This window comes from Nuphar pumila, chromosome 2 (assembly GCF_984573655.1).
Source record: "Nuphar pumila chromosome 2, dmNupPumi1.hap1.1, whole genome shotgun sequence".
Taxonomy (NCBI): Eukaryota; Viridiplantae; Streptophyta; class Magnoliopsida; order Nymphaeales; family Nymphaeaceae; genus Nuphar; species Nuphar pumila.
Window position 1 is genome coordinate 35944852 of NC_143250.1, and position 25793 is coordinate 35970644.

At 37.0% G+C, this 25793-nt stretch overlaps 1 protein-coding gene across 3 annotated transcripts; it reads right to left on the bottom strand.

Moving 5' to 3' along the window:
* Positions 1 to 1005: 1005 nt before the first annotated feature.
* LOC149845251 (uncharacterized) lies at positions 1006 to 17060 on the bottom strand. 3 transcript variants are annotated; one of them, XM_089997528.1, is made up of 6 exons: positions 16864 to 17060; positions 16520 to 16614; positions 5323 to 5432; positions 4780 to 4926; positions 2552 to 2642; positions 1578 to 1699 (listed from the first exon to the last, which is right to left on the bottom strand). In XM_089997528.1, the coding sequence occupies exons 1-6, from the start codon at positions 16936 to 16938 to the stop codon at positions 1651 to 1653; spliced, it is 567 nt and encodes a 188-aa protein (XP_089853654.1). In that variant the 5' UTR covers positions 16939 to 17060; the 3' UTR covers positions 1578 to 1650. The 3 variants fall into 3 exon arrangements, with proteins under 3 accessions (XP_089853653.1, XP_089853654.1, XP_089853652.1); XM_089997527.1 differs by lacking the exon at positions 1578 to 1699 and adding an exon at positions 1006 to 1269 and having other exon boundaries at positions 4780 to 5432; XM_089997526.1 differs by having other exon boundaries at positions 4780 to 5432.
* Positions 17061 to 25793: the final 8733 nt, after the last annotated feature.

Consider the following 25793-nt stretch of genomic DNA (forward strand, 5'->3'; position numbering starts at 1 on the left):
CCCACACCTTTGGGTTTCAAGCTTATGACATCCTTCAGCTAGGTGATCTTCACGAGTTGCCCCTACCAAATGAGTGGAGCCATCGCAGGCCGTAATAGACTGATAGTGAGGCTATAATCCAGTATGCTGCCCATAACAATTGCATGTTCTGGATCGAATTAATTAGGATCTAACATTTGTTTTCTACATGGTCTGGACCGATAGTCCACAGGGTCCTACAGAGCCTTCAAGTTACTTTGACATTCAATCACTCCGTTTGAGTATTCTACACGTTAAATGGCTCATGACCATCACACCGTATGGTTAGATGCAGTTTTTTCGAGCAACATCAATGGTATTTGATAAAGGATCACACACACACACACACACACACACTATATATATATATATATATATATATATATATATATATATATATATATATATATATATATATATATATTTGCTCCTCTAAAACTTGTGAAAAGGAAGAATGTGTAGCCGGATTTTTTTAGCGGAGTGGACTATGGTCATTTTCCTAATAATATGGGCTGAGAAAGAAGATGAGCTACTCATGGTTAAACTTGTAAGGAGCATGTTGGAACTCGTAAAAGCGAGCTGAATGTGTTAAGTTCTGATTGGCTTGGCACAGTTTATGCACGTAAAGTAGTAATAGACATATTTTAGATACATTTTACATCATCACATATTGTAGTGCAAAACAAGTGGTTGAAGTGCTTGCAAACAAGTTTAGAATTCAAATCCTACTGATTCCAGCTTTTAAACAATTTCTTGTGTTGGGAAACAAGAAACCTTGTTCTCCGCTCATTTAGCTCAGGCTGCAATGTTGAGTGAATAGGTGAGATGAACGGAAACTACAAAAGTTCCCTTCTGAATTCTTCCAAAAATTGAGGCTTTTTGGGCCTATGTCCAGTTCATGAATACATTTGGTCTGTTGTACGCTTACATGGCCATAGGTTCATCTATGACGAAACAAAGTCGGGGGTAAAAGGGAATCCTGTAAACTTTTAATAAAATTTTACAACCATAAAATATACAAGAGAACTCTCACAAGATAAATTGAGTTAAAATTTAACGAAAAAAACACAACAAAACTGAGCACAAGTCTACAACTGTTGATGGTCCCAAAGGGGTTTGGCATAGGTCTCTGACCTGGGGCGGTTTCTCCGTGTAAATATATAAAAAAAAAGTCTACAACTGTTGATGAAGCAATACCTAGGACAGGAAACCTAAGAACCACGTTTAGCAATTGACTGTTCCACCAGATACCTGAATGGCAGTATAAGGCATATGTCAGGCAAACCAAATGCATCTAGACCTTGGAATTCTGAAGTCAAATTAGAGTTATTTTATAGTTGTGACTGAAATTGTGAGGCAAACTAGTTCAGAAATGTAGCGAAATACTTTGGATCACCATCCTAGAATGAAAAGCATTGAAGATTTTAGTAGATGTGAGCAGCAGGAGCCAGAGCACCAAGTCAGGCAACTGATGAGCTACAGGAGAAGGAAAAGAACCAACAAAGTCGTGCAATAATAATAAAATACTAATTCATGCATCCCAGAATGATCACAGCAAACCGCTTCAGTATGGGGCTGCATAACAGCTGACCTCTGCTGTTTGAGCTCACTCCAACACAATTTGTACCAAGCTCAAGCTTCAGTCAGACGTGAATAATCTTGTTCAAGCTCAGCTTGCTGACTGCAGCCAAAGCCATTATTATTTTTTGTTTTAAATTTTCAGGTGCAGGGAAGGGGAGATAGGATTTGAATATGCCTGGCATAAGGGCACCATTACAACAATGTTTTTGAATGTTTCACAGAAATATGAATATTTAGTTTATCACATCTTTTAGAATACATCTCCACAAGATTATTAAGCTCCAATGGAGTCCAATGTTGGAATGAAGCTCAGGTCCTTCAAAGAAATGAGCTGGAACTCACTCAAGCTTGGGTTGCTTAGTAAACAAGCAAACTTGAGTTTAGCCCAAGGTTGCCAGAAAGGGAGATGGAAACGGGAAGTGTCTTGGGAAACGGAAATGGGAAACAAAGTTTTTCAGGCGCATGTGAAATGGAAAACGGGAAACGACCAAGAAACAATTCAGGAAACAAACTGAGAAACCAACCGAGAAACTATTGGGAAATGTTTAAGAAAAAGAAAAGCCTTAATAACATAATAAATTAATGAAACCAAACATGAGAAACATGTATCCCCCAAAAGGAAAACACATGGGAAATGTGTTTCCCATAGAGTGGGACACATGTTTCCCTTAGGGTGGGAAATGTGTTTCCCATAAAATTCTTTTGTGTTTCCCAAATGTTTAGGAAACAGTGTTTCCTGTTTCAGAAACGGATTCCTGGGAAACATGTTTCCCATCCTCTTATAGTGTTTCCGGTAACCCTGACTTAGCCTGAGCCTCACAAGAGAGGCAAGACTCATTAGCTGTTCATGGTGAGGGAATCCTACAGAACAAGACCATAACATAAAAAATGAAAAATACAGTTTCTATTTCATGGGTCGGGCTCAAGGAAAGAAAAAAAATTCATAGCTTACTTGGCAGTGTAAAAGCCCGCAGAGTACCAAGCGTTTAGAAGATCAGAGATCTGAGTATCAGATCTATCGTTCTGCAAACATACTTGTTCACCTGCATCCAAAACCCAGGAAACAGTCAGTCCCTCTTTAATGAATCAGCATCTCAGAGTTGCACTAGGTAAATACAGAAGAGGAAAGGTCATATTTGAGATAACAAGCTGCTCCACACTTTTCTTACTGCCTTGGTCTAAAATTGTCTCTCAACAGTTTTTTGAAGCATCATTATTGACACGTACAGGCACTGACTTCCAAGAAAATTCACATGGAAATTCCTAAATAAAAGGGAAATTTTTAAAATGGAACATAACTTTTTGGCATAATTCAACAAATGTAACCAACTTTTGGAAATTATCAAAACGGCGCCAAAAATTGGGTTCAACTTATAGAAAAGTGAATGAGAAGTTTGAAGGAGAAAAAAGTTATTTAATAAATTTTCAAAGGTCATGTTTGAGATTTCATTATAAGTTTGATGTCAAAACTGTCCTTGGGTTCTTTTGATTATTCATAACAAAGTTTAGGTGCCTTTTTCAAAATTTTCAATATATAGGTAGACTTTTTAAATTATAATGAAAACTTAGGTGCCACTATGGAAATTACCCTAAATAAAGAGACTACTGATGATTTTTGTTCTGGGTTTAGAGAAGAAAGATTAACTTCCTGAATTATACATAGATCCAAAACAGATAATCAAGACAAAGATGTAACGATACAAATTATCGAGCATACATGAGTTTCGTGAAAGTATTGACCAGCCTTCAGGAGGCAATAAATAAAACCAAAGCATACAGAACAATTATCTTGTGAAAAATATGTACACAGGATGCACATCCAGAATCATGCACAATATATATAGAATGATTTTCTTCCTATTGGTACCAAAGGTATTCTACCCTCAATAGCACCATCCTCTAGTAAGCACAAGCACACACATGCATACTCTTTATATATAGGAAGAAAATCATTCTCTTGACCTGGACCATTCCAGCTGATCCAACAACAGAATACCAGAAAATGCTAGTGCATCACAAACGTGATGTACTAAAGTGTACAAAAACATTTTCTGTGCAGACATGCATGCTACTTCATATATTCTTCACACACACACACACATATTCACTCCTACAGAAAATCTTCATTTTGGGCCAAAGCATCCCATGCCTGTGCTCCCACCTCTACCTACTATACTCCAATAATCTATACATGTCCCCAATAAACTTGGTCCAGCTCAAAGTGTTCATATATATATTTTATCTCAATATCTTTAAGTGCAATAAGAAAGTTTATCTACCAACTATGTCACCTGGGTACGGATGCGGGTACAGGTACTGAGGGTACGACACGGCAATTCCAAAAAATGTGGGTACGGGGACATGGCTATATATATATATCACATAAATACAAAATAAACTGAATATAATCTAAATATATATGCTATACCTAAAATATACTTTATATACTGAAAATATAAAGTTATAAATTCAAAATTTATAGGACACACAAAATGGCGTGTCCGGTACCCGCCCCCTTGTCAACATGGGTACACCACCGAAAATCGTGTGAACTGGTAACATAGTCTACCAAACAACACATATGGTGGGCCTGTAATTTCTTGATGGCACCTAGTTCATGGGGTGATGCCGAGTTCCACAAGCGGAAGTGCTATTAGAGGAAGTAAAGTGCCAATACAAAGCAATTCCAGTACAGATAAACCCTGATGTATCTGAATGAATGCTTTTACATGCGTAGATCCATTTCAAAGGATGCCTTACATAAGAAAATTGCACTTGCAGCGACAAGTGATGAATTTAATCATAGTTTCATCAAACACACAAGGTCAGAAAACCATCAAGATGCAGTCCTCCAGAAGAGGAGAATAAAACATTTCCTTGTTAAGACATCAGGAAAAATGTACAATGGAACTTAACATACAATCAAAAACATCATATCCAGCTTTTCTGTTTCATGAACACGATCCAACATGGCTATTGGTCTATTTCAAATAATAATAGATTAAATGGATATCATTTTGAAAAGAAATGGAGAAAGCTGTGGTGCAAGGCTGAAGAGTTGTCAAAAACAAAAAGTATAAATCAATAGAAGCAAATTTGGTGTGGTACCAGATTTCCATTTCAAAACCCATGGACAAGGTTGTGAAAAAAAAATCACGTTCAACAATAAAATCTACTCACCTTCATATTTACTAGACTGTAAAGCTTTTATCTTCATAGAAGCCAGAGCCTTTTCTGTGGCTGCAATTCCTGTTCTCACAACATTATCAGCAGAACATGACTGATTGATAGGATCCATGGTTGAATCTGAGATAGCAGCAGCAGTGCCTGCATTAGCAGAACAATGAACACCCATAGAAGATGATGACTTAAAGGGCTGAGCTGGCATGCACTGACAAACGCAAGGGTAACATAACGACTGTAAGCAAGGATGAGCTGGCTGGTATGTAGAGAGCTGATGATCCTGGGAAGTGCAGCAACAAGCATTCCAAGGGAGAGATGATACACAACCATCACTGGATAGTTGATAATTGCTATAACTTGCTTGATAAATTTGTTGCAAAACTTGCTGTCTTTGCATCTCGAGTTCATTATATTTGCTAATTAATTGGTTATACTCTGCATCTTGAGGAGTTGAGTAGCCATCAAACTGCCCACTTAATGCAGGATCACTGGATATATATGTACAACTATTCTTGATGTTTGATTCTGCACTTTGATTACCTGCATCAAGAGCAGGAATCTCGACAGCTTCTCCTAAAGTATCACAGACTGTGGCCGTCTCACTTGAAACGTTTGATACATTATTTCTGTTATCATGAAGCTCCATATTCCTTCAGAAAATAAGCCAGAAGGTAAAAGTTAATAATTTGTAACAAATAAGAGCATGCTATAACATATGTAAATCTCCAAAACATGTTACAGCTCTCCCTTGTCAGAGTGCCAAAATTGTAAGCAATAGCAATATCTAGGAGCTATAAATTATAATTAATAGAGGCAAAACATCTGCTGAATGCCCCCTAAAAATGTTCTACAACTTCAAAGAACTCTTATCAGATAAATCAGCAATATGGAAAACAACAATTTAATTAAATTTCTAAAGCCCCATGATATCAAATTAACATAATATGTGCATATTGGAGCACTTTTTACCATTGCACAGTTTTATATTTTTTGTATACTACTTTTTATATGTCAGTTTCAATGTACTTACCATCATAGACATGACAAAGATTGTAGGCATCCAATCTCTCTCATCCATATTGTTATGCAAGGTGAACCACAAAAAAAAATTTCCAGACAGTGAACCACCAGAAGAATCAAATTCTCCACCTGCAGAAATTATACTAACACATCTGCAGAAGTTTTTGTTTCAGATGCCTGATAACTGCACATCATTGGATTAATGGGGACCTATGTCACATAGGTTGTGGGTATGGGGCACATCTCTCTCTCTCTCTCTCTCTCTCTCTCTCTCTCTCTATATATATATATATATATATATATATATATATATATATATATATATATATATATTGATGAGTAGCTCCTAAACAGTTTATGTCCTAAGCTGTACAAAAATGCTTTTATAAAACATAGTTGCACAGGTATTTTGCTTAATCTTAACCTGTAGATGTGTTCACCATTGCTTATTCACTAAAAACCATGCTTTTGATTGGATGAGAAACCTCTATTTCTTTTCATCAAGTTTTGGTAATATGCGCTCACATACCCATCTAAACACAAAAAATGCCTAATCTAATACATGTTTTCTACTAAGCTAGGTATAGAGAATATGTCTATGAGTTCGGATTAAGCAAACACCTGAACCTTTGTTCCTTTGAAGCTGTTTAGGATGGTTTAGGAGATAAGACCGTTTAAGAGCCTCTCTCTCTCTCTCTCCATATATATATATGAAATGAAATGGGGATCTTCGAAACACGAGCTTAGATTAACAAGAGATCGTTAAACTTCATGGAGTGCTGGTGTCAATTATCTCTGACTATGACCCAAAGTTCACCTCACTTTTAGAAGTAACTGGAGAGAGCCTTAGGGATAAAACTGAAGTTCAGTACAACATTTCATCCCCAAACTGATGGGCAATATGAGCGCACCATACAGACTCTCGAAGATATGTTACGAGCTTGTATGTTGGAATGAAAAGGGGATTGAGATTCATACCTAGCATTGGTGAAATTCGCCTACAATAATAATCATCACGCTAGCATTGGGATGACACCGTAAAAAACCCTATATGGAAGACCATGTCAATCACCAATCCACTAGGGTGAAGTTGGTGAGTGAACCTTGGACTCACCTATTGTACTTCAGCACTACACTCAGTAGGTGCACATTATTTAAGAAAAACTACTCATCGCTAAGAATCGACAAAAGAGTTACGCATTTCAACGGTGCAGGGAACTCACTTTTCGGTTGGAGACAAGGTTTTTGTCAAGGTCTCTCCAACCAAAAGTGTTTTTCGTTTTGAAAAGAAGGGAAAACTCAACCCGAGATTCGTTGGTCCCTTCGAGATTTTGAAAAGGATCAGAGAGACAGCATATCAGATAACATTGCCACCATAATATGCCCAAATACATAACGCATTTCACGTGTCGATGCTTAAAAAATATGTCAACGACCCTTTCCACGTTATTCAACATGAAGATATCAATATCAAAGAAGTCATGACTGTGGAAGAAAGACCTGTAGAAATCGTGGACCGTCGAGAACAAATCCTTAGATCAAAAGTCATCCCACTGGTTAAGTGAGATGGCAACACCATGACATAGATGATTGCACTTGGGAACTCGAATCCAATATACGAGAGAAATATCCTGAGTTATTCACGTAGTACTCATAACAAAATTTCGAGGACGAAATTCTTTTAAGGAGGTAATGATATAAGACCCACAAATTTTCAATGAAAATTCTGAATAAAACTAAGAGGTATTTTATGTAAAATTATCATATGAACCCGAAATGCGAAACAAATAAAATTCAATGAACCAATTATACTTAGGACATATATATCCTCGGAGATATATGGTCAAACAGTCAAGGAGCCACAATTCTCTCCCTGGACAAAATTAGGAGATTTCAATGAGCCAACTCGATTAGTCTCGTCGATACGAAGAAAATTGTGTATTCATATTTTTTTGCAAAATATGAGCGAAACCTCAAAAATATGCAGGCCCCACAAAAATATCTGGACCCCACAAAAATATCTCACCAAAAATATCTTTTGAGCCCCACATAAATATCTCATGGAATCATGAGGTGGGCCCCACAGGGACATAGAAGTCTTTTAATTAATTTATCACTAAGTTTGGATCTTGGATCAAGTGGGCATCTGGATCGGATCTAGACCCCATGTGGATCCAATACCCAAAACTTTACCTATAAATAAGAGGTGACCCCTCTTAGAAAATGTCTCCCCCTCCTCTCTCTCCTCTTTTTCTCTCTAGCCACTCTCCTCTCTCTTGGTTCTAGCTTAGACCAAGCCCACTTGCTAACTTGGACCTACCTAGCCTAGGCTGAGCCCAATTTGGTCAAGTCCACTTGACCTTCTAGGCTAGCTTTTCTCTCTCTTCCCTTGTTTTGGTCTTAGCCTAGGTCAAACCTACTTGACTTATACTGAGCCTACTTGAAGTGAGCTTGAACCCACCTGAACTAGACCAAACCTAGTTGGGACAAAACCCCTTAGCCCCGACTGCTTGACCTCCTCTACCATTCCCTTGACTAGGTCCAACCCATCTGACCTAGCCTAGTCCACTTGAGGTAGGTTTGAACCCAGTTGGACCTAAACTAGATCCAATCTGATTCTGGTCTAAACCTCGTCTTATCGTCACACTGCTGAGTTATGCAAGAGACACTCTTGGTTGTGACCGTACCGGACGTAAAGGACGTGTCGGCCACGACCTAGGAGTGTCTCAACTGCCTCATTGAAGCAACATTGCCTAGTTTTGGTAGGTTTGCGCACCAAATAGTGTCAAAGTTCTCGCTTTTCTCGATATATATGTATTTGCCTATGCATTTGAGATTGTTGTTGCGTCGAACAGTGTCAAGGCTCTTGCTTTCTGCAATATATATGTATTTGCTTATGCATTTGAGATTGTCGTTGCACCGAACGGTACCGAAGCTCCTGCTTTCTTCAATATATATGTATTTGCTTATGCATTTGAGATTGTCATCACGACAAACAGTGCCAAGGTTTCAGATTTCTGCAATATATATGTATTTGCTTATGCACTAGAGATTGTTGTTGCATCAAACGGTGTCAAGGCTCTTACTTTCTGCAAGTATTTAGTCTGGTTTCACCCGTTGGGCCTTACATATGCTTTTACATTGTCGACATGCTATATTGTGCAGACGCTCCTGCTTTTATTATATATAGATGCGCATAAGTAAGCATCCAAATGGAGATCTACTCCTTATCGCCAAATGTGATTCCAAATACCCATCCTTGTTCAAGACATTGTTTGGCAAAGAAACTCTTATTGGAAAGGTTTCACTATTTGCGCAAAATTGCTTTTATGTAAACATCTCAGTCACTTGCGTATGACCTAACTAAGGCATGGGTTTTCAATAAACCATGGTAGATGCAAAGTATGCACAACGATACACATTTATCCCTGAATAAGTATAGTGCTTCCACCGTCAAAAAAAGGAGGTGTTGCCGAATTTTCTTAAAAGATGCTCACCGAACTTAAAAGAGCATAGCGCTTTCTCCGTCAAAGAGAGGAGGTGTTGCCAAATTTTCTTAAAATATGCTTACCGAGCTTAAAAAGAGCGTAGCACTTTCTCCGTCGAACAGAGAAGGTGTTGCCAAAATTCTGATAAGTCACAAAATATAGTAAAAAGGAACATCATGCTTCCTCTGTCAAACAGAGGAAATGCAGACAAATTTTTTGGCAAAATACTTGCCTAAACTAGTATGAATAGCATGATGATGCCCCCGTTGTCGAAACCCTGCCTGGATGGCGCATTCCATTTCCGCCTGCAAGGACACCATACTCGTAAGGGCCGATGCGTCAGAGTAACTGTTGCACCTTGATAAGGCCAGTGCTCGTTGCGACTACATACATCGAGCAGTCAATCTAAAGTGATCGTTGTCTATGCATGCCTATGTGAAACATTGTTCTACAACAAGACTCGTAAGGGTCGTTGTGCCGGAGTTGGTTGTCCAGCCGAAAGGGGTGAAGCGCTCGTGAAGGCCATAGATAATGAGAGCAGGGTCCTGTATGCATATAAATAAAATATAATGATAGTCCCAAGACCACACGGGCAGCCCGTGCTTCGGAATATTGAGTGGGGTTTGGGGTATATATTCCCTTGGTGCATAATACACTAGATTGCCTATATGGCACTCGATGTCCTAATAAGAAAGATTATATCGTTGAACCCCTTCAGAACTTATGCTCATCGTGGCATGATGGTAATAGTACAACCGTGAGTGACATGTATTATGTTATGAATCAAAGAGTTCAAGGGACCTCCCGTCACTCAAGAGGTTTGGAGGTCGGGTTATCCTTAAGATCTAAGGATTGAACACCGCTATTGTAGTAGATGGATGCATCCGAACCTGCCTAATGGGGGTCTCCCGGAATGAGTTTTGAGTGCCGCCCCACCATGGACAGGGTCATCAGGCCTCTAGAGTATATAAAATACATAGTATAATAAATCTCCAGAACGTTGCGTTGATACCGAAGTCATGCTTCTCCTGCATACCAGAGGGTGAACGATTAATATCGAAATAATGCATTAATTATAGGTTCAGTGATGAACAAACGTGCGTTGTTATTATGACTTATGAATAACCTTGTGAAAGGTGTTGATATTGGTACACTGCTAGACCGATAGGACAAAAGACCTATTTTGTATCCGCACGACTAAGCTAAGCTCAAGGAGCTCTTGCTTAGATTCGTGGGATACCGATATGCCAAGTCGTCGAGACTTGAGTTGTGATATTCCAACTGTAGCCCTGAAAAGACTTTCGTATTTATACACCAAGTTGTAGAAACTTGAGCTACGTTGTTTTCAACTGCGGCCCTAAGATGCTCCTTTATATTTTCAAGCTTTATACTTGTTTTAAATTAGAATGCTTTCCTACTAGGCCAGCGATGGTTCTGACCCCGTTTCATAGGGGATACAGGTACTGAACCTGCGATGTGATATGCGGAGCAGGGCGGCATAAAGTTTCAGGGTTTCTCTAGACTGTGTTGAACATTTCATTTATAAAACCAGTTTTATAGAATACTACTTTTTCAAGCAGTGATGTCTGTAATAAATAACTTGTTTTGATAAATAGAATACTGTGGTGGTCAATGAGGGATTGGACACATACCTGTGACTTGCCCGACATCTTTTAAAACCGACAACTCATTATCATCTATTTCTGCTGCTAAAAGCCTTTTTCTAAATTCCGCTGCAAAGAAAAAAAATCCATGAATCTTTTACCAAGTTTTGTTTTAGAAATTCAGGTCATTACATGTGTTCTTAAAACAATGATCCATTTGATTGACGTGCCTTGATTGGTTGATAGTGATGAAAAGCCTGTTATGGGTTACATTTACGAGAAAATAAATCGTGCAAAAGAACATATCAAAGTATAAGTTAATTTTTTTTACTCTACAAATTGTAGATTTTGTTTTTAAATTTTAACTTAGCTTTTATAATTGGTTATTTCAATTATTTTACTTAATAGGTAAATTTGTGCGATGGTGAACAAAGATATGACCCGGTTTGGGAGATAACAGATAAAAGATGGAGCAATCAATTGCACAAACCTTTGCATGCAGGAAACTTATATTTGAATTCACCCATATATCATACTATGAAAATATCAATTCCAATGAAAAGATAAAGAATGACTTATATGATTGCATCAATCGTCTTGTTCGAAGTGAAGCGGATCGAGATGCACTAGTAGACCAACTCATAAGATATAGAACTGCTAGTGGGCCTTTTGGGATGAAGTTAGCAAAGAAGAAGAGAAAAATGTAAACACAAGGTAAGATGATTAAATTTCATATAACTCACTTTATATTATTTTTATAACTTATATACTTTAATTACATTTAATTTGATTTTTTTTATAGTGGATTGATGGATTTCTTTTGCCATTGGTTGTTCCCAGCTCCAGAACTTTGTTGTTCGAGTCTTAGGCCTCACATGCAGTGCATCCTGGAGTACTTTTAAAGCGGTAAATTATTACTTATGAATTATTAAATAATATTTGTGAGTTTGTATATATTTTAACTATATATATTTTTTTAGATTCATACCAAGAAAAGAAACTGACTTTTGAATAAGAACTTGAACGATTTTGTTTTTGTGCAATATAATCGGAGATTGAAGCGGAGGTATGAAGAGCAAATGAATAAAGGAGATCTCGACTCCATCGTCTTAAGAGAGGTCGATGAAAAAGATTTGTGACAAAGTGAAGATGAGACGGTCTTCGAAGATGATACGTCACTTATATGGGATTTTGTTGATAAGGCATCTGGAGCATCAAGACATAAGGGGCAAGAATGCGTGCTACTGAAGACCTAAGAAAGAAAAGGTCTGACAAAGGGAAGAAGGTGGTGAGGGTAGAATAAGAATACAAAGAAGCTAGCTCTGCAGAAACTGAAGAAGAGTAATATATCGATGAAGATGATTTAGATGGACTTTCAAGTTCATCATCTAAGGATTAAATACTTGTTGTTATTATAAACTTATTGGGGTTCTTTATGGCTTGGATGTGAACTTAATATTGTTAAGGCTTTAATTGTGTTTAAATTATGTAGTTGCCTACTTGTCTTTTATTTGCATTAAGCAGGTTATTAGTTGTATGGTTTGTTTATTCAATTGTTCATTTCTTCTTCTTATTTGTCTATTGCTTATATTATGTCTATTATTGTTAATTTTTTTGTATATATGATTTTATTTTTTGTATATTATTTATTCACAATGTTCGTTGTATGGTTTGGTTATTCAATTGCTCATTTATTCTTAAATTTTTTGAGCAGGATAACCTGTTGCATGGTTTGTTTATTTAATTGTTCATTTTTTCTTCTTATTGGTCTACTATTGTTAATTTGTTTGCATACATGATTTTATTTTTTGTGTATTGTTCATTCACATTGTTAGTTGTATGAGTTATCTATTTGACTGTTTTTTTGAGTTATATAATTGGTTATGTTTTAATTTTTTGTTGGGTTTTATTTTATATTTTTTGATGTCTCCTTCATGAGATGATTTCGCATGACAATACTGCACAAGTATTGATAATAGAGGGTTAAGACTGAAATGCGAATAAGGACTTCCAACCATTGTTCCAGATTCTGAAGATGATGATGACCCATTTGCCAAAAGAATGGTCTAAGATAAAGAGATCATTGTGCAGCAGTTGGATGCAACACTGAAGAAATATTGTCCTAATGTTGGGCAAATAGGCTCTAGAAGATGGTTTAGTTTTAGGATCTTTATAGTTTAAAGACGAAAATTAGCAGATAAGGCATTGGTTAAATATGATGTTTTTAGTTGTCATGAACTCTCAATACTTATGTTATTGACTTATTACATTTTAGTATGACATGATGTGAATTTAATAGTGTTAAGGCTTTAATTGTGTTTAAATTATGTAGTTGCCTACCTGCCTTTTATTTGCATTGAGCAAGTTATCAGTTGCATGGTTTCTTATTCTTATCCGTTGTTAATTTTTTTTATACATGACTTTTTTTTGTATATGGTTTATTTACATTGTTAGTTGTATGGTTTGGTTATTCAATTGCTCATTTATTATTAATTTTTTTTAGCAAGCTATTAGTTGCATCATGGTTTGTTTATTTAATTGTTCATTTATTCTTCTTATTTGTCTATTGCTTGTATTATGTCTATTTTTGTTATTAATTTTTTTGTATACATGATTTTATTTTTTGTATATTGTTCATTCACATTGTTAGTTGTATGGTTTGTTTATTCAATTGTTAATTTATTTTTAATTTGTTTGAGTAGGTTATGTAATATAATTGCTTTATAGTGTTCGAGGACATGTTATTATTTGTTTATTGCTTATTGGTGATTGATTTTATGTTGTATACATGTTTCTTATTAATTTTAGTAGTTTGTTTACATATTTTGTATGTTTTTTTAATTTTTTTATTTGGGGTACTGCTTAGTCTGCCTAGGCTCCGCTTAGGCTTCGCCTAGTCTTTTTGGGGGCTCACCGCCGAGGCTCCGCCTAGCGGCCTTTGACAACTAAGTTCTCAAACCTTTGCTACTTTTTCACAACTTTCTCTAATAATTCAAAAACATCCTATAGAAAATAACATTGTCAAAGAGCTACTTTTCGTGCAAGATAAGAAGATTTCCACTTGTTCAATGTTGAAAAATAACAAAGAATGCCCACAATAATGCAAGGGTTTTGCATTATCAAGTGGTAGGTATTAAACCTGATCAATGTAGGTGAATGTGTTATGTTTCACTAATATGCTTCCGTATCAAATTTAATATATGGTTAACCGCATATGATTTAGTAGTCATCACTATACTCTCAAGTGTTTTATTGGGTGACTAACATCTCAGTGATCTCACAAAATTCGTGAAAACATGTTGGTCTTTCTTAGATAGAAATGGTAACTCCAGCAATTTCTTTGTTCTCAACGCCCCATATTTCCAGGAATTAGTCACTTCAACGATCTTTGATGGTTATACGGGTATCCAAAGTACGAACGAGATGGATGTTTGTTGTCCTAACCATTCTTGGTAGTCCCGATCCCGATAAGAAGAAGGGGGAATTATATAACAAAGTTTTCGTGTTGTTGATTCCTAGGTGTAGTGCTTCTTCCCCTATGCCACCTATTGGTACTAGTACAGTAGGATTGACATGCAATACATAACCTATAAGTGTAACCTTTCGCTCAATACTAGAATCGACAATTGAAGCATCTGAGGTTGCATCAATCGAGGATACACGACAGAAGGGATTGCTCTATCTCCAAACTTCACCTTCACCAAGCGTAGGTTTTTTACCAATCTTTTTCTTTCCATACCGAATCGTGTCTCTTTTTTGTAAGAATAAATAGAGTGGTAAGTAAGAAAAAAGGAATCAAATCGCATTAGGAAGACTACTATGTTACTAAAGGATATACTCCTCCTCATCTTTCATTATTCATATTTTTTTTTGTCTTGGGACATAGATATTCTAGATAACCAAGTAGCAATTACCAAAGTATTCATACTTCTCTCTTGTTCCAATCAGGATCAAATCCAGCGGAAAATTTATAAATGGATAAAAAAAGTAAGTGTACCTGACCCATTGAATCATGACTATATCAGCTATTCTGATACTAAGACTGATAGTAAGATTCGATATAAATGAAATTGTGGAAGCAGATCTGTAATTTCCTTGCTCCTGGGTGCTCCATAGGAATATCCATAGGAATAAATCGCTATTTATTTTCTCCACCGAAAAACGTTCATTCTGAGTTACAAGAGCAATCCATTTTTCAATATCTTTGACTGATTCCAGAAAAAAAGACTAGGTTATGTCTATATAGGATTTATATACGGATATAGATATCTGATCATGAATTCATGTACCAAATATTTCCCTATCGATGCATCCGATATTTTGGTTCCGCCAATGGCGAATAAATCCGAATCATGAAAAGGAACGTTCATTTCTAGTTTCCTATAGCGGACAAAAAAGAAAGAGTTATCCTTTTTTCTACCGGTTAATTAAGTTAAAGAGGAAAGAGGAAAATATTAAAAGTTTCTTTTTTTGGTTCGACTCATGAAAATATATACTTCAACATTAATTGTAAATTGTAATAGTCTACATTGTATGAAATGAGTTAGATATGCATTATTTGGTCCAACTAGAACCACAACATTAAACAAGGAAACACAACTCCTGCAGTCATTCCCAGAACATATCAAAACATAGTCCTAGAATTAAGAAAATTAATCAAGGTCCTTAGAGTCTTAGACTATTACTCATGTTACAAAGACATGGATATAGACTTGGACACAACATAAGACACAAATTCAAAAAAAAAAAATGAGAACAAACAAATATCATTTTCCATGGATAGGATATTTAAACGCAAATCCAAACTCCAACCAGGTTTTTACCTTATTCCACAAAAAAATAGAAACCAAAAGGCAAAGTAATTCATGTCCTCTACCTTTCTCCTCGTGAAAAGCGCATTTTAGTAAATATAGATGTACTTAAAATTTTTACATAAAGATAATTAGTAATGCATGCTTGTCTAGGTTTCCAAGGGAATTTCTCTATCAAGAGACCCTTCTTCATTGCTCACTGCAAGGTTCTCATGACCCAGGAGTGCTGTTAATCTCTTTGTAGATTGGTACAAAAGTTTGACAAACTCTGCTACTACCTTGCAGGGGTTGTCTACAAGTGCCAAAATTAATAAAAATAGGGAAAAAATGGTATCACATCACAGTTACCAAAATTACCAATTTTCAGCAGTCTACAACAGGGCTGCAAATGGATTGAATATAATATCCGATTCAATCTGGCATGCAATTACCAGATCTTATAACAATCTTGGAAAAGCTTTTATATATATATATATATATATATATATATATATATATATATATATATATATATATATATATATATATATATATATATATATATATATATATATATGCTAGAAAGTCATGTGTGCATTCACTTCCTCTTCACATGTTATGTATCACATGCTAGAAATCACTTGTTTCTATAACCCAAACTCAGCAGTATTTTCTTTGCAGTACGTTTTACTCAAGCTCAACAGTCTTGGCATAACAACTCTAAACTGGACCATCAAGCAACCTACAGAGCACATATCAACGTAGTATATCCATTGAACAAAGATTTTCATTGATGCAGATGGAATCGATTTATAACTCTAACTGCACGACTAACCTTGACTCATAAACAGAAATAACTTCCCTATCCTTGGTATCATTTTCAACTTTTTCTCCACCATCAGGTTTTCTTTGACAGATCCCATGCGTCACCTGTAAAACATGGAGACTTCAAGAAGTTTATATGTCAACAGAGAACAAAAAATACTAGTTGCATGATCATCATTTTCACTCATGTAACCACACCTTCACAAACAAATCGATAGCTCTGCCAACTAATTTTAATAGAAGAAAAAAACCTTAGTACATGTAATGAACAAAAGATTTTAAACACATAACCTAATCACAGCACAGCCACCATAGAAAGAAATCCAAAGATTAGCGCAAGAGAAGGAGGATGACCTTGTATTTGGTCATGGAGTCGTCGAAGGCGCGGATGAGAGCAGAATCGTCCCAGATGCTCGACTCCGTCCCCATCGATTCCTAACCCCAAAGTCGAGATCGTGATCGGAAAACCTAAACCCTATCCCCAATTCTTCTTCCCAAACAGGATCGTGAGAAAAACCCTCTCTCTCTCTCCCCAAGACAAGGGCAGAAAATGGATCGGATATGGTCAGATATCTGATCCAAGTCCAAATATTATTTCCGAATTTGGATCTTTTAAGTAAAATCCGAATGTGCATTTGGTCTGATTCGGGTCTGCTCAAATCGGATTACTTTCGGATTCGGATCAGTATTTTAATTCGCATTTAAAATTGATCCTAATCAAAATCTAATCCCTTTGCATTTTTTTTAACTTGCAAATAGATCGTTTTTCTTCTATTTTTCTGGATCCAATATTATCACTTGTATTTCTAATTCGGATTCAAACTTACCTCATTGGATCTGATTTGGATCTAGATCCAGACTTAGATCTGATGTCTGCATTTCAGATTTGGATTCGGATCTAATAAAATTCAGACCGAATCCAAGCCGTTTGCACAGACCAGGGATGCAAACGGGTCGGAGTAAGCCTGACCCAATTTCATACCTGACCTGTAAAGTGGCTCCAGTTTTAGATCCGGATCTGACTTGGATCTCATAGACTAATAATATGGATCAGACTGATATTGGGTACCTAACTCAGTCTAAACACAAGTTCCCGGTATAGGCATAAAAATGCTGGCCTGAATATTATTCGGGTCCAATTGAACGTGAGCCGGATAATGTATTTGTAGGATATCCGACTTTACTCGAGTATTTGTGAGTAAAAAATATATATATATCTTAAAACACTACGGATCGGGTCCATTTTCCTCTACCTGATAAAGCCAGAATCTTACCACATGTTATATGAGCAGACTTTGAGTGCATCCTAATGGATCAGATATCACGATACAATCTTATTTAGCTTTTAGTTTTTATGTTCAAATGCAAAATGGGTTGTGTTAGAATTGATTCTGACCCAGATTTTTTACCTGATTCCAGATCTGGATAATGACCTGCCATTGTATATTTGAAAATTGAAACCTGGCCTGTGTTCACATAGTTGTGACCAGGATCTGATAACATGGGTCGGATCTGGTTCTGACCAAGGTTGGAACTCCGACGCATTTTCATTGCAACGTGAGACACATAATTACAAAAATTGCATTCATATAGGTACAAAAAAATGTCACCTTAGAACGGGTTGGACATGGATATACTGTCCGATCTGCACACAACCATAAAGAGAGAAAAAGGTAAAGTATAATTTAGAAAAGAATCATTAAAAACCAAACTACCCCGAATCATAAACCTTATTTTTTTTATGACAATTCAATGTTTTAAAACATTTAAAGAGGTGTTTGGTGTGGCAGGGAAGAGAATTTTCATCATGGTGTGAGTCCTTAGGCAACCATCATATTTCTTCAAACGGGATTATTGTCAAGTTTTCCACCCTGTTTTCTTCATAGGTTGCTTATTTTCCTATTGTCAAGTTTTCCACCCTGTTTTCTTCATAGGTTGCTTATTTTCCTATTGTCAAGTTTTCCACTCTGTTGAGCTGAGTCTTTTTTCTTGGGAATAGACCAAGTCTCGTGGTGGATTTTAAAAGAGAGATGAGAGATAACGGTTGGAGTCTGGTTTAATGTCCTCCTTCGATGTGATGAGAGATCTATCATACAAAGTGAGTGGTAAGACTGTCCGGGGCCCCATGTCTACAAAAGCTTGACATGCTTTGAACTCCATGTGAATATCTTTAATTCTTTTAGGGAGGCATCCCAATGATGTTTTAGCACATATGATAAGATTCCTTTTTGTGGCTTCCAAGCGAGAGGCGAGGACAAACATATCACACTCATGCATTTTGGTGTCCTAACTCAATTTGACACTCTTCCTTAAGTGCTGAGTATTTGAAAAAAAATTAAAGGAGAGGGCAACTGAAGGAGGGTTGCTGAATGTTGGGTATCCTCCAGGGACCTGCGCACAACAAAACAGAGAAAGGGAAAAGTATACTTGATGTCGCCATCGGTGAACCTGAATAGGTGGCTGGCAGTAGGCGCTGGTGGCTGGATCGAGATGAGCTTCGCTCCTCAGCCGGACTGCAGCCCTTCGATGCGTGCAGGCTCCTTCAGCAGTCGGCAAGCAGGATCTCTCTTTCCCTCCTTAGCCAAAAAAGCTCATAAAAGGTATGTTACTTTAACCCTCTTCTGTGTTTTTTTTCTGTATGCTCGCTACTTTCAGAGTCGCTCATGGATACCTTTTTGTAGCTGTAGCAGGGAAACGGTTAGCGTAACCGCTCCCTCCCAGTATGCTTATTGGATGGAACACCAAAAAGGAAAGTTACCAAAAATGGGTAACTGCCACATAGTGTGGCTTATCCCAACACTGAATTGATCATTGATGTCTTCTTTTAAATCGTTGTAATTTTGAAAAGATTTTTATATGAAAAACATGTGAAAACCATACATCAAATAATAAAAACCAGTTCTCACTAGTGGATGAGACCGGGTCGAACTCAGGGAACGAGAATATTTCGTATTCAAGTACACAAGTCTAAACTAATCTTTATTGCTGAATTATTAAAATGTAAAATGTTCAAGAAAGGTAAAAACAACTAGCTATTACAACAAATGAATACCCTTCGCAGAGGGCGTAAAGTGCAATATTTATAAACCCAATTAAATTCCTAATTCTAAACTGAAAAGTAAAAATTCTTCTATTTTTGCACTTTGTCCCTTGCAACCCTGCACAAGTTAAACGAAACACGAGCAGTATACAAAAGAAAAACAAAAACTAACTAACTAAATGTTAATACTGAAATGACAATTCATTAAGAAATTTTAAGACTGATTGTAATATAAAAAACTAACAATATTTTCTTAACTAAGTAATACTAACTGCTAATTAACTAAGTAATCTAATTACAACTAACTTAATCACTATTATTTAATCAAAACACTTCGTAAAAATCACTTAGTAAAATACATGTAAACTTCAGTGAAACTCAGTAATTCAATCAATGAAGTTCAATCAATGAATTTTAACATCCCGTATATGATACCATTACCAAACTGTAATAAACTTCAGATTTTCAACTTTAATCAAAATCCACTTAATAATCAACAAAACTCAATTCTGATATAGTGAATATCAGTAAAAAAAATCTGGAAATCAGATTTGAATTTTACTGATAGCAGTAAAAAAATGTCTCAGATTTCATATCGATCCAATTGTTCTCATGCTAAATTTATATTTCCAATGAATATCAATTTACTTTGGAAACAATCGGTGCTGGAAAACTTGTAAATCACGATTAGCCTAGATGAATCCTGATTCCTCTTTACATCATGACTAAAACTCTCGATGTCACAGCTTACACAGGTGGAATCAGTTGGAAATCAAATGTTACAGCTATTGGAAATCAGTAAAACACAACACTCAATTGAATTTCAACAATCGATCACTGAGTAAAAATCAATTAGCCACCGGAAAATCAGAAAACTGAATCACAATTCAGTCACCGGAAAAACAATAAAACTGATTCAAAAATCAGTCTCTCTCTGATTAACGCAAGGGATTCCGGCAACATCTAAATCCGATCCCTAGCTCCGATTGCAGGCAACTGAACATTGTACAGAGGATTCCGGCAGCATCTACAGCAGATCCATAGTTCCGATTGCAGGCAACTCTCTTTCAAGAAGATTTGAAAAATGATCACCGGAAAAATTATCGCCGAACAAAAAACAGAAATCGATCCAGATGATCGATCAAAATTTTTAAAGCACGGTATTGGAATCCGGTGACAGGTTTTTAAATCGAAGACACTATGGATTTCAGAATGTAAATTGGAATTTAGAATCAAAATTCATCTAACTACAACATCAATTACAAAAATCAAAAATCGAAAAAAACAATTTGGAAACAGAAATGATCGAGTTTAAATTTTTTCTTTCTTTCTGTTTTGATTTCTTTTTTTTTTTACTTTTTCTTTATACAGCAATACAACCTGAATTCATTAAGGAACCAGAAGAAGAAGAAGAAAAAGAAGAAACACTTACCGTGACTTGAGAGGGGTTAGAAGAGAGTTGAGCCCCTCCTGTACACCATCGTCGGATTCAAGACACCTCCACCTGAAAAGAGAGAGAGAAATAGGGAGAAGGAGAAGAAGGAGAGAAGAATGAGGTGGGGGGGAAGGGTTAGGAAAGAGGGAGAGGCGCACAGGGGAAGACCGATTTGAAAATTCCCCTTCGTGGGTTTTTAAAGAGCAAACCGGTTTGTTATTATTTTTTCAAAAATTAAAAGAAGAGCTACAAGAAAAATTATTTGCTAAAAAGCTCATTTGATTTAAAAATATAACTACTCTACTATTTTTATAATTCTTTTTTTTCTTTTCTATAAAGAAGACTAAAACAATTTTAGTAACAATATAAAAATGTATACTAAATTGCAAAATAAAGCTATTTTTCTCTATTTGTTCTATTTTTGTATTTTTTTATTAAAATGCTCTATCCTAGCATATAAATGAGTTTTTAAATTGATTTTAATATGAAATCATGCATGTTTTTATGTAAAATGTACCTAAATCTATGCATGATCAAATACCCCCATGCTTATGTTTTGTTAGTCCTCGAGCAAACTAGAAAAATGCAAGAAATTAAACTATCACCTAACTCACTTTCGTAGGAATCACGGTTGCATTTAGCTCATGCAACAAGCTCTTTCAACCCCTGGGTTACCCCAGTGGACGAGTAAGGTCTCGTGAGGGTTTGCAGTGATGCTACCCACAAACATCTCTGTCATGTATGCAAAATATTACACATCCTCATAAGTAGTAGGTAATTAAAGACTTTGTTTTCACAAATATTTCCTGTTATTTCAAAATCACAATATAATTAGAGTCTTTTATATACCACCACAGAAAAAGAATTTCTTTCACTTTTCTAAATATCACAATTATTTATGTTTTATTCTTAGAAAATCCAATAAAAACATATTATTATTTACTTATCCTCACTCATATGTTTTCTGCACAGGTTTTCTCAAACATATTTCTAAGCACTGAACTTTTATTTCTTTTTCAGCTCTTTTCTCGATTTTTTTCATTTTTCACGCTTTTTCTTTTTGCGCACTTATTCTTCTCTTATAGCTTGCGTGTGGTCTGCTTTTATGCCTTGTGCAATGTCAATATCTTCTATACTTTTTCAATACATACCAAAAGATATCAACTAAGACATAAAAGTGACTTCCTTCATTCACCTTTATAACATGAGAGTCAAACATTTCAACTTGTATCTGTTCTCAGTTACTTAGGATCATGAAGTTTTTCACTCTTCTTTTCGAAAATGGAATTAAAAGTTTCAACTTACATCTAAGTTCCATCTACTAAGGATTGTGGAATTATCCAAACAACCTAACGCATGTTTTTTCTCACTTTATGAGCTCATTTTTACGCTTTTGTTCATTTGCTTAGTTTTTCAAAAAAATAGAACTGTGCATATTCATATTTATGATTCAAAATAAATTCTAACATGTATCTATCATCATTTCTTTGAAATCCGCATAAACAACCATAATTTTTAGATCTATGTCAGCAAAAATTTTTGTGGGGCTTAAAAATCCTCTAAAAACATCAGATTTGAAATAACATTCATATAAGTTCAAACTCTTTCTTTAAAAATCTACTTTTCATGAGAGATGTGTAAACATGTGCAAGAACGTAAACAGAAATATCCAGGTGTGCAAACTACACCCTCCCCCATGCTTGAATGACACTGTCCCAGTGGCATTCCCCCATGCTTATATGAAACTAAGTGAATGCACATGAGAGGAAATAAATGAGGGAAAAGAGTAGAATAACCTGACATGAATTAAAATTGCACGTTCTATGAATGTAATGAATGCAATGTATATATGACAAAACATGAAAACCATGAATGGCTAGAAAACAAAAAATAAAACCAAATAAAATCTACAAATCCTAACAACAAATGTAATACTGTACAGAATATGGGTTGCCTCCCATAAAGCGCTAAGTTTCACATCCCCAGCCAGACGGATCCCTGGAAAAATCCTTCATCGTCCATGAGATCAATGGACATGAAGTCAGACTCAATCGGGCTCTCTATGAAAAATAGTGTCATTTGTGACACTGCGCACTATGTTCCCATCCTGTCTACCTCTAAATGGCTCGAAGTGCCCAATCCAACTCAACTCACCTATCTGATTTTCAAGTAATTCTAAGTGATCCTCTTCTAGTGATTCCTTATCCTCCTCATGAGGTGGATCACTCAATAACCAAGCATATTCTGCTTCTACGAGGTCTTGAATGACATCAACCTCGAAAGAAGCCTCCTCAACAGCAGGCCCCATAGCAGCACGAAAAATGTTTAGCCGCATCTTCCTATTTCCGAATGACACATCCATCGCACTAGTGCGGCAATTAATGCACGCGTTGGCGGTAGCTAAGAAGGGGCGACCTAGAATAATAGGAGTCTGCTGTGGGCTATCAACTCTCTCCATATCTAATATCACGAAGTCAACAGGGAAATAACAATCCTCCACCTTGACTAAAACATCTTCAAGTATCCCTCTTGGGACCTTGATAGATCTATCTGCAAGCTGAAGAGTCATAGGTGTAGGTTTCATCTCTTTCAATCCAAATTGGTCATAAAAGAAACCCGGCAAGATGTTAACACTTGCCCCATGGTCGAGCAATGCACGCCCAACAGTGATGTTTCTTATGACACATGAGATGATAGGAGTCCCTGGGTCCTTGAGCTTAGGTGGGGTTTGATGTTACAATACTGTGCTCACCTGCCCAGTTAAATAAATCTTTTTCTGCACATGGGACATCGACTTCCTTTTCTGCGTACAAAGTTCTTTGAGGAACTTTGCATATGCAGGGACCTGTTGAATAGCATCTAGTAAAGGGAGGTTTATCTGAACGTGCTTGAATATCTCAAGCATCTCTTGCATGTTCACTCTGGACTTACCTAATGCTCTCGACCTCTCTAACGCCTCAGGAAAGGGGGCTTTGGGAATGTAGGATGGTGAAGGCTCAGATGGAAGAACCTCCTCTCTTTCCTGAGGTAAAACATTAGGGACAGACTGCTTCTCGCTTATCTTCTCTCTTTCTTCTGCAGCCTCCCTCGCTTGGTACTGCTTCCCACTCCCAAGGGTTACTACTTGAGCTTGCTCTTTATGTGCATCGGTCATATGCAAGCTACGCATGGGTTCCTTTCCCTTAGGGTTGACAATAGGTTGGCTAGGCAATGTCCCCTCACTTCGCCTGCTAAGTGCCTCGACAAGCTGCCCCATTTGAGTCTCTAATTTTGCAATAGACTGGGTATGTGAGCTCAAAGCTTGCAAAATCTTATCCTTAAAAGACTGACTATGCAAAGGCTCATGAGACTGGGGATGAGTATAAACAGGTTGGACTGGGGGTAACTAGATCTTTGAAATCCAGACGCATAACCGCATTGACTTGGTTGACTCTGGGAAGGGTTGGGGGGGTGGATCTGTGAGTTGCGCCATGAGAAATTAGGATGGTTTCGCCAGCCCGGGTTATAAGTGTTGGAAAATGGATTAGGTACGGTCTTAGCGAAGTTTTGAGCCATCTGAGCTTGCTCTTGGACAAACTCAAGATATTGTGGTGCAACTGGGCACTCGAAGACATGGTGTGCAGGACTCGCACACAACGCGCACACCTGCATGGCAGGAGAAGGACCCAACAAGAACTGATCTAATTTCTGGGACAGTTGGTCTACCTTGTTGCTCAACTCAAGGTTCATCCCTAACTCGAAAATACCTGCCTTCTTAATGCTATCCTGTGCAGGTGCAGCCCTATCGAACCGTGAGGTTGTCGCATGGTGCATCGAATTCTCGCTCAATGTCTAAAAAAGAGACCATGCTTCATCCTCACTTTTAAGCATAAATGTGCCCCCACACGCGGCATCCACCATTTGACGGCTCTTTTCAGTAAGACCGTCATAGAAATATTGCACCAGTTGCCAGCGAGGCATCTGGTGGTGGGGACACTTGCGGAGAAGATCTTTCAATCTCTCCCATGACTCATGAAACTGTTCTCCCTCAATTTGGGAAAAACTGGTTATCGCTTTACGAAACTGGTTCGTTTTACCAATTGGGAAATATTTCTTTAAAAATTCTCTTTGCATACGTTCCCAAGTGATAATTCAAACAATATCTAATGATTTTAACCAACTCTTCGCTTTGTCCTTCAGAGAGAAGGGGAACAGGGTCAACCTCATCGCGTCATCTCCAAAGTTGTTGATTCGCACTATCGAGCAAATCTCTAAGAATTCATCGAAATGACGGTATGGGTCTTCATTGCTAAGGCCATAAAATGAAGGTAGCATCTGGATCACACTGGCCTTTATCTCAAAATGATTTGCTCCTACATCAGGTCATGTGATGCAGGAGGCGGGAGTGTAAGTGTTGGGCATGAAATACTCCCTTAGAGGATGAGTAATCTGTTGATTCTCAGCCATGGTTGCAGATCTCTGGGCTCTCCTAATAAGGGACTCGGGGTCCTCAATCGACTCTACCAGCTCAGGGTCAAGTGAGCGTCGCCCTTGCATACACCTCGAAGTAGACCAGTGTAGCTCACGTCCTAACTTTGGGTTTTCTACCTAACTAACGCACTAAGCGGCCAAACCACGCAAACCACAAAGCGAGTAAACTAAAAACAACAAAAACTAAACAAACACCACGCAGTTACACATAACAGAGATTATGCAAATAAATATGAAATCTATGTGTACGGTACCAATCGTACATGGTCACCTCTAAGGGGGTCCTAGTAGGTGGGCTGTGCAGAAAAGTAAGCTCGTCTCTAAGATATGCACATACGT

Coding starts and splice junctions, on each gene's coding strand:
- LOC149845251 (XM_089997526.1), bottom strand. CDS start 16,938: ATGGGGACGGAGTCGAGCATCTGGGACGATTCTGCTCTCATCCGCGCC. Junction 16,615..16,863: donor ACTCCATGACCAAATACAAG/GTCATCCTCCTT, acceptor CATGTTTTACAG/GTGACGCATGGGATCTGTCA. Junction 2,643..4,779: donor ACAGTCTAGTAAATATGAAG/GTGAGTAGATTT, acceptor TTTTGGATGCAG/GTGAACAAGTATGTTTGCAG.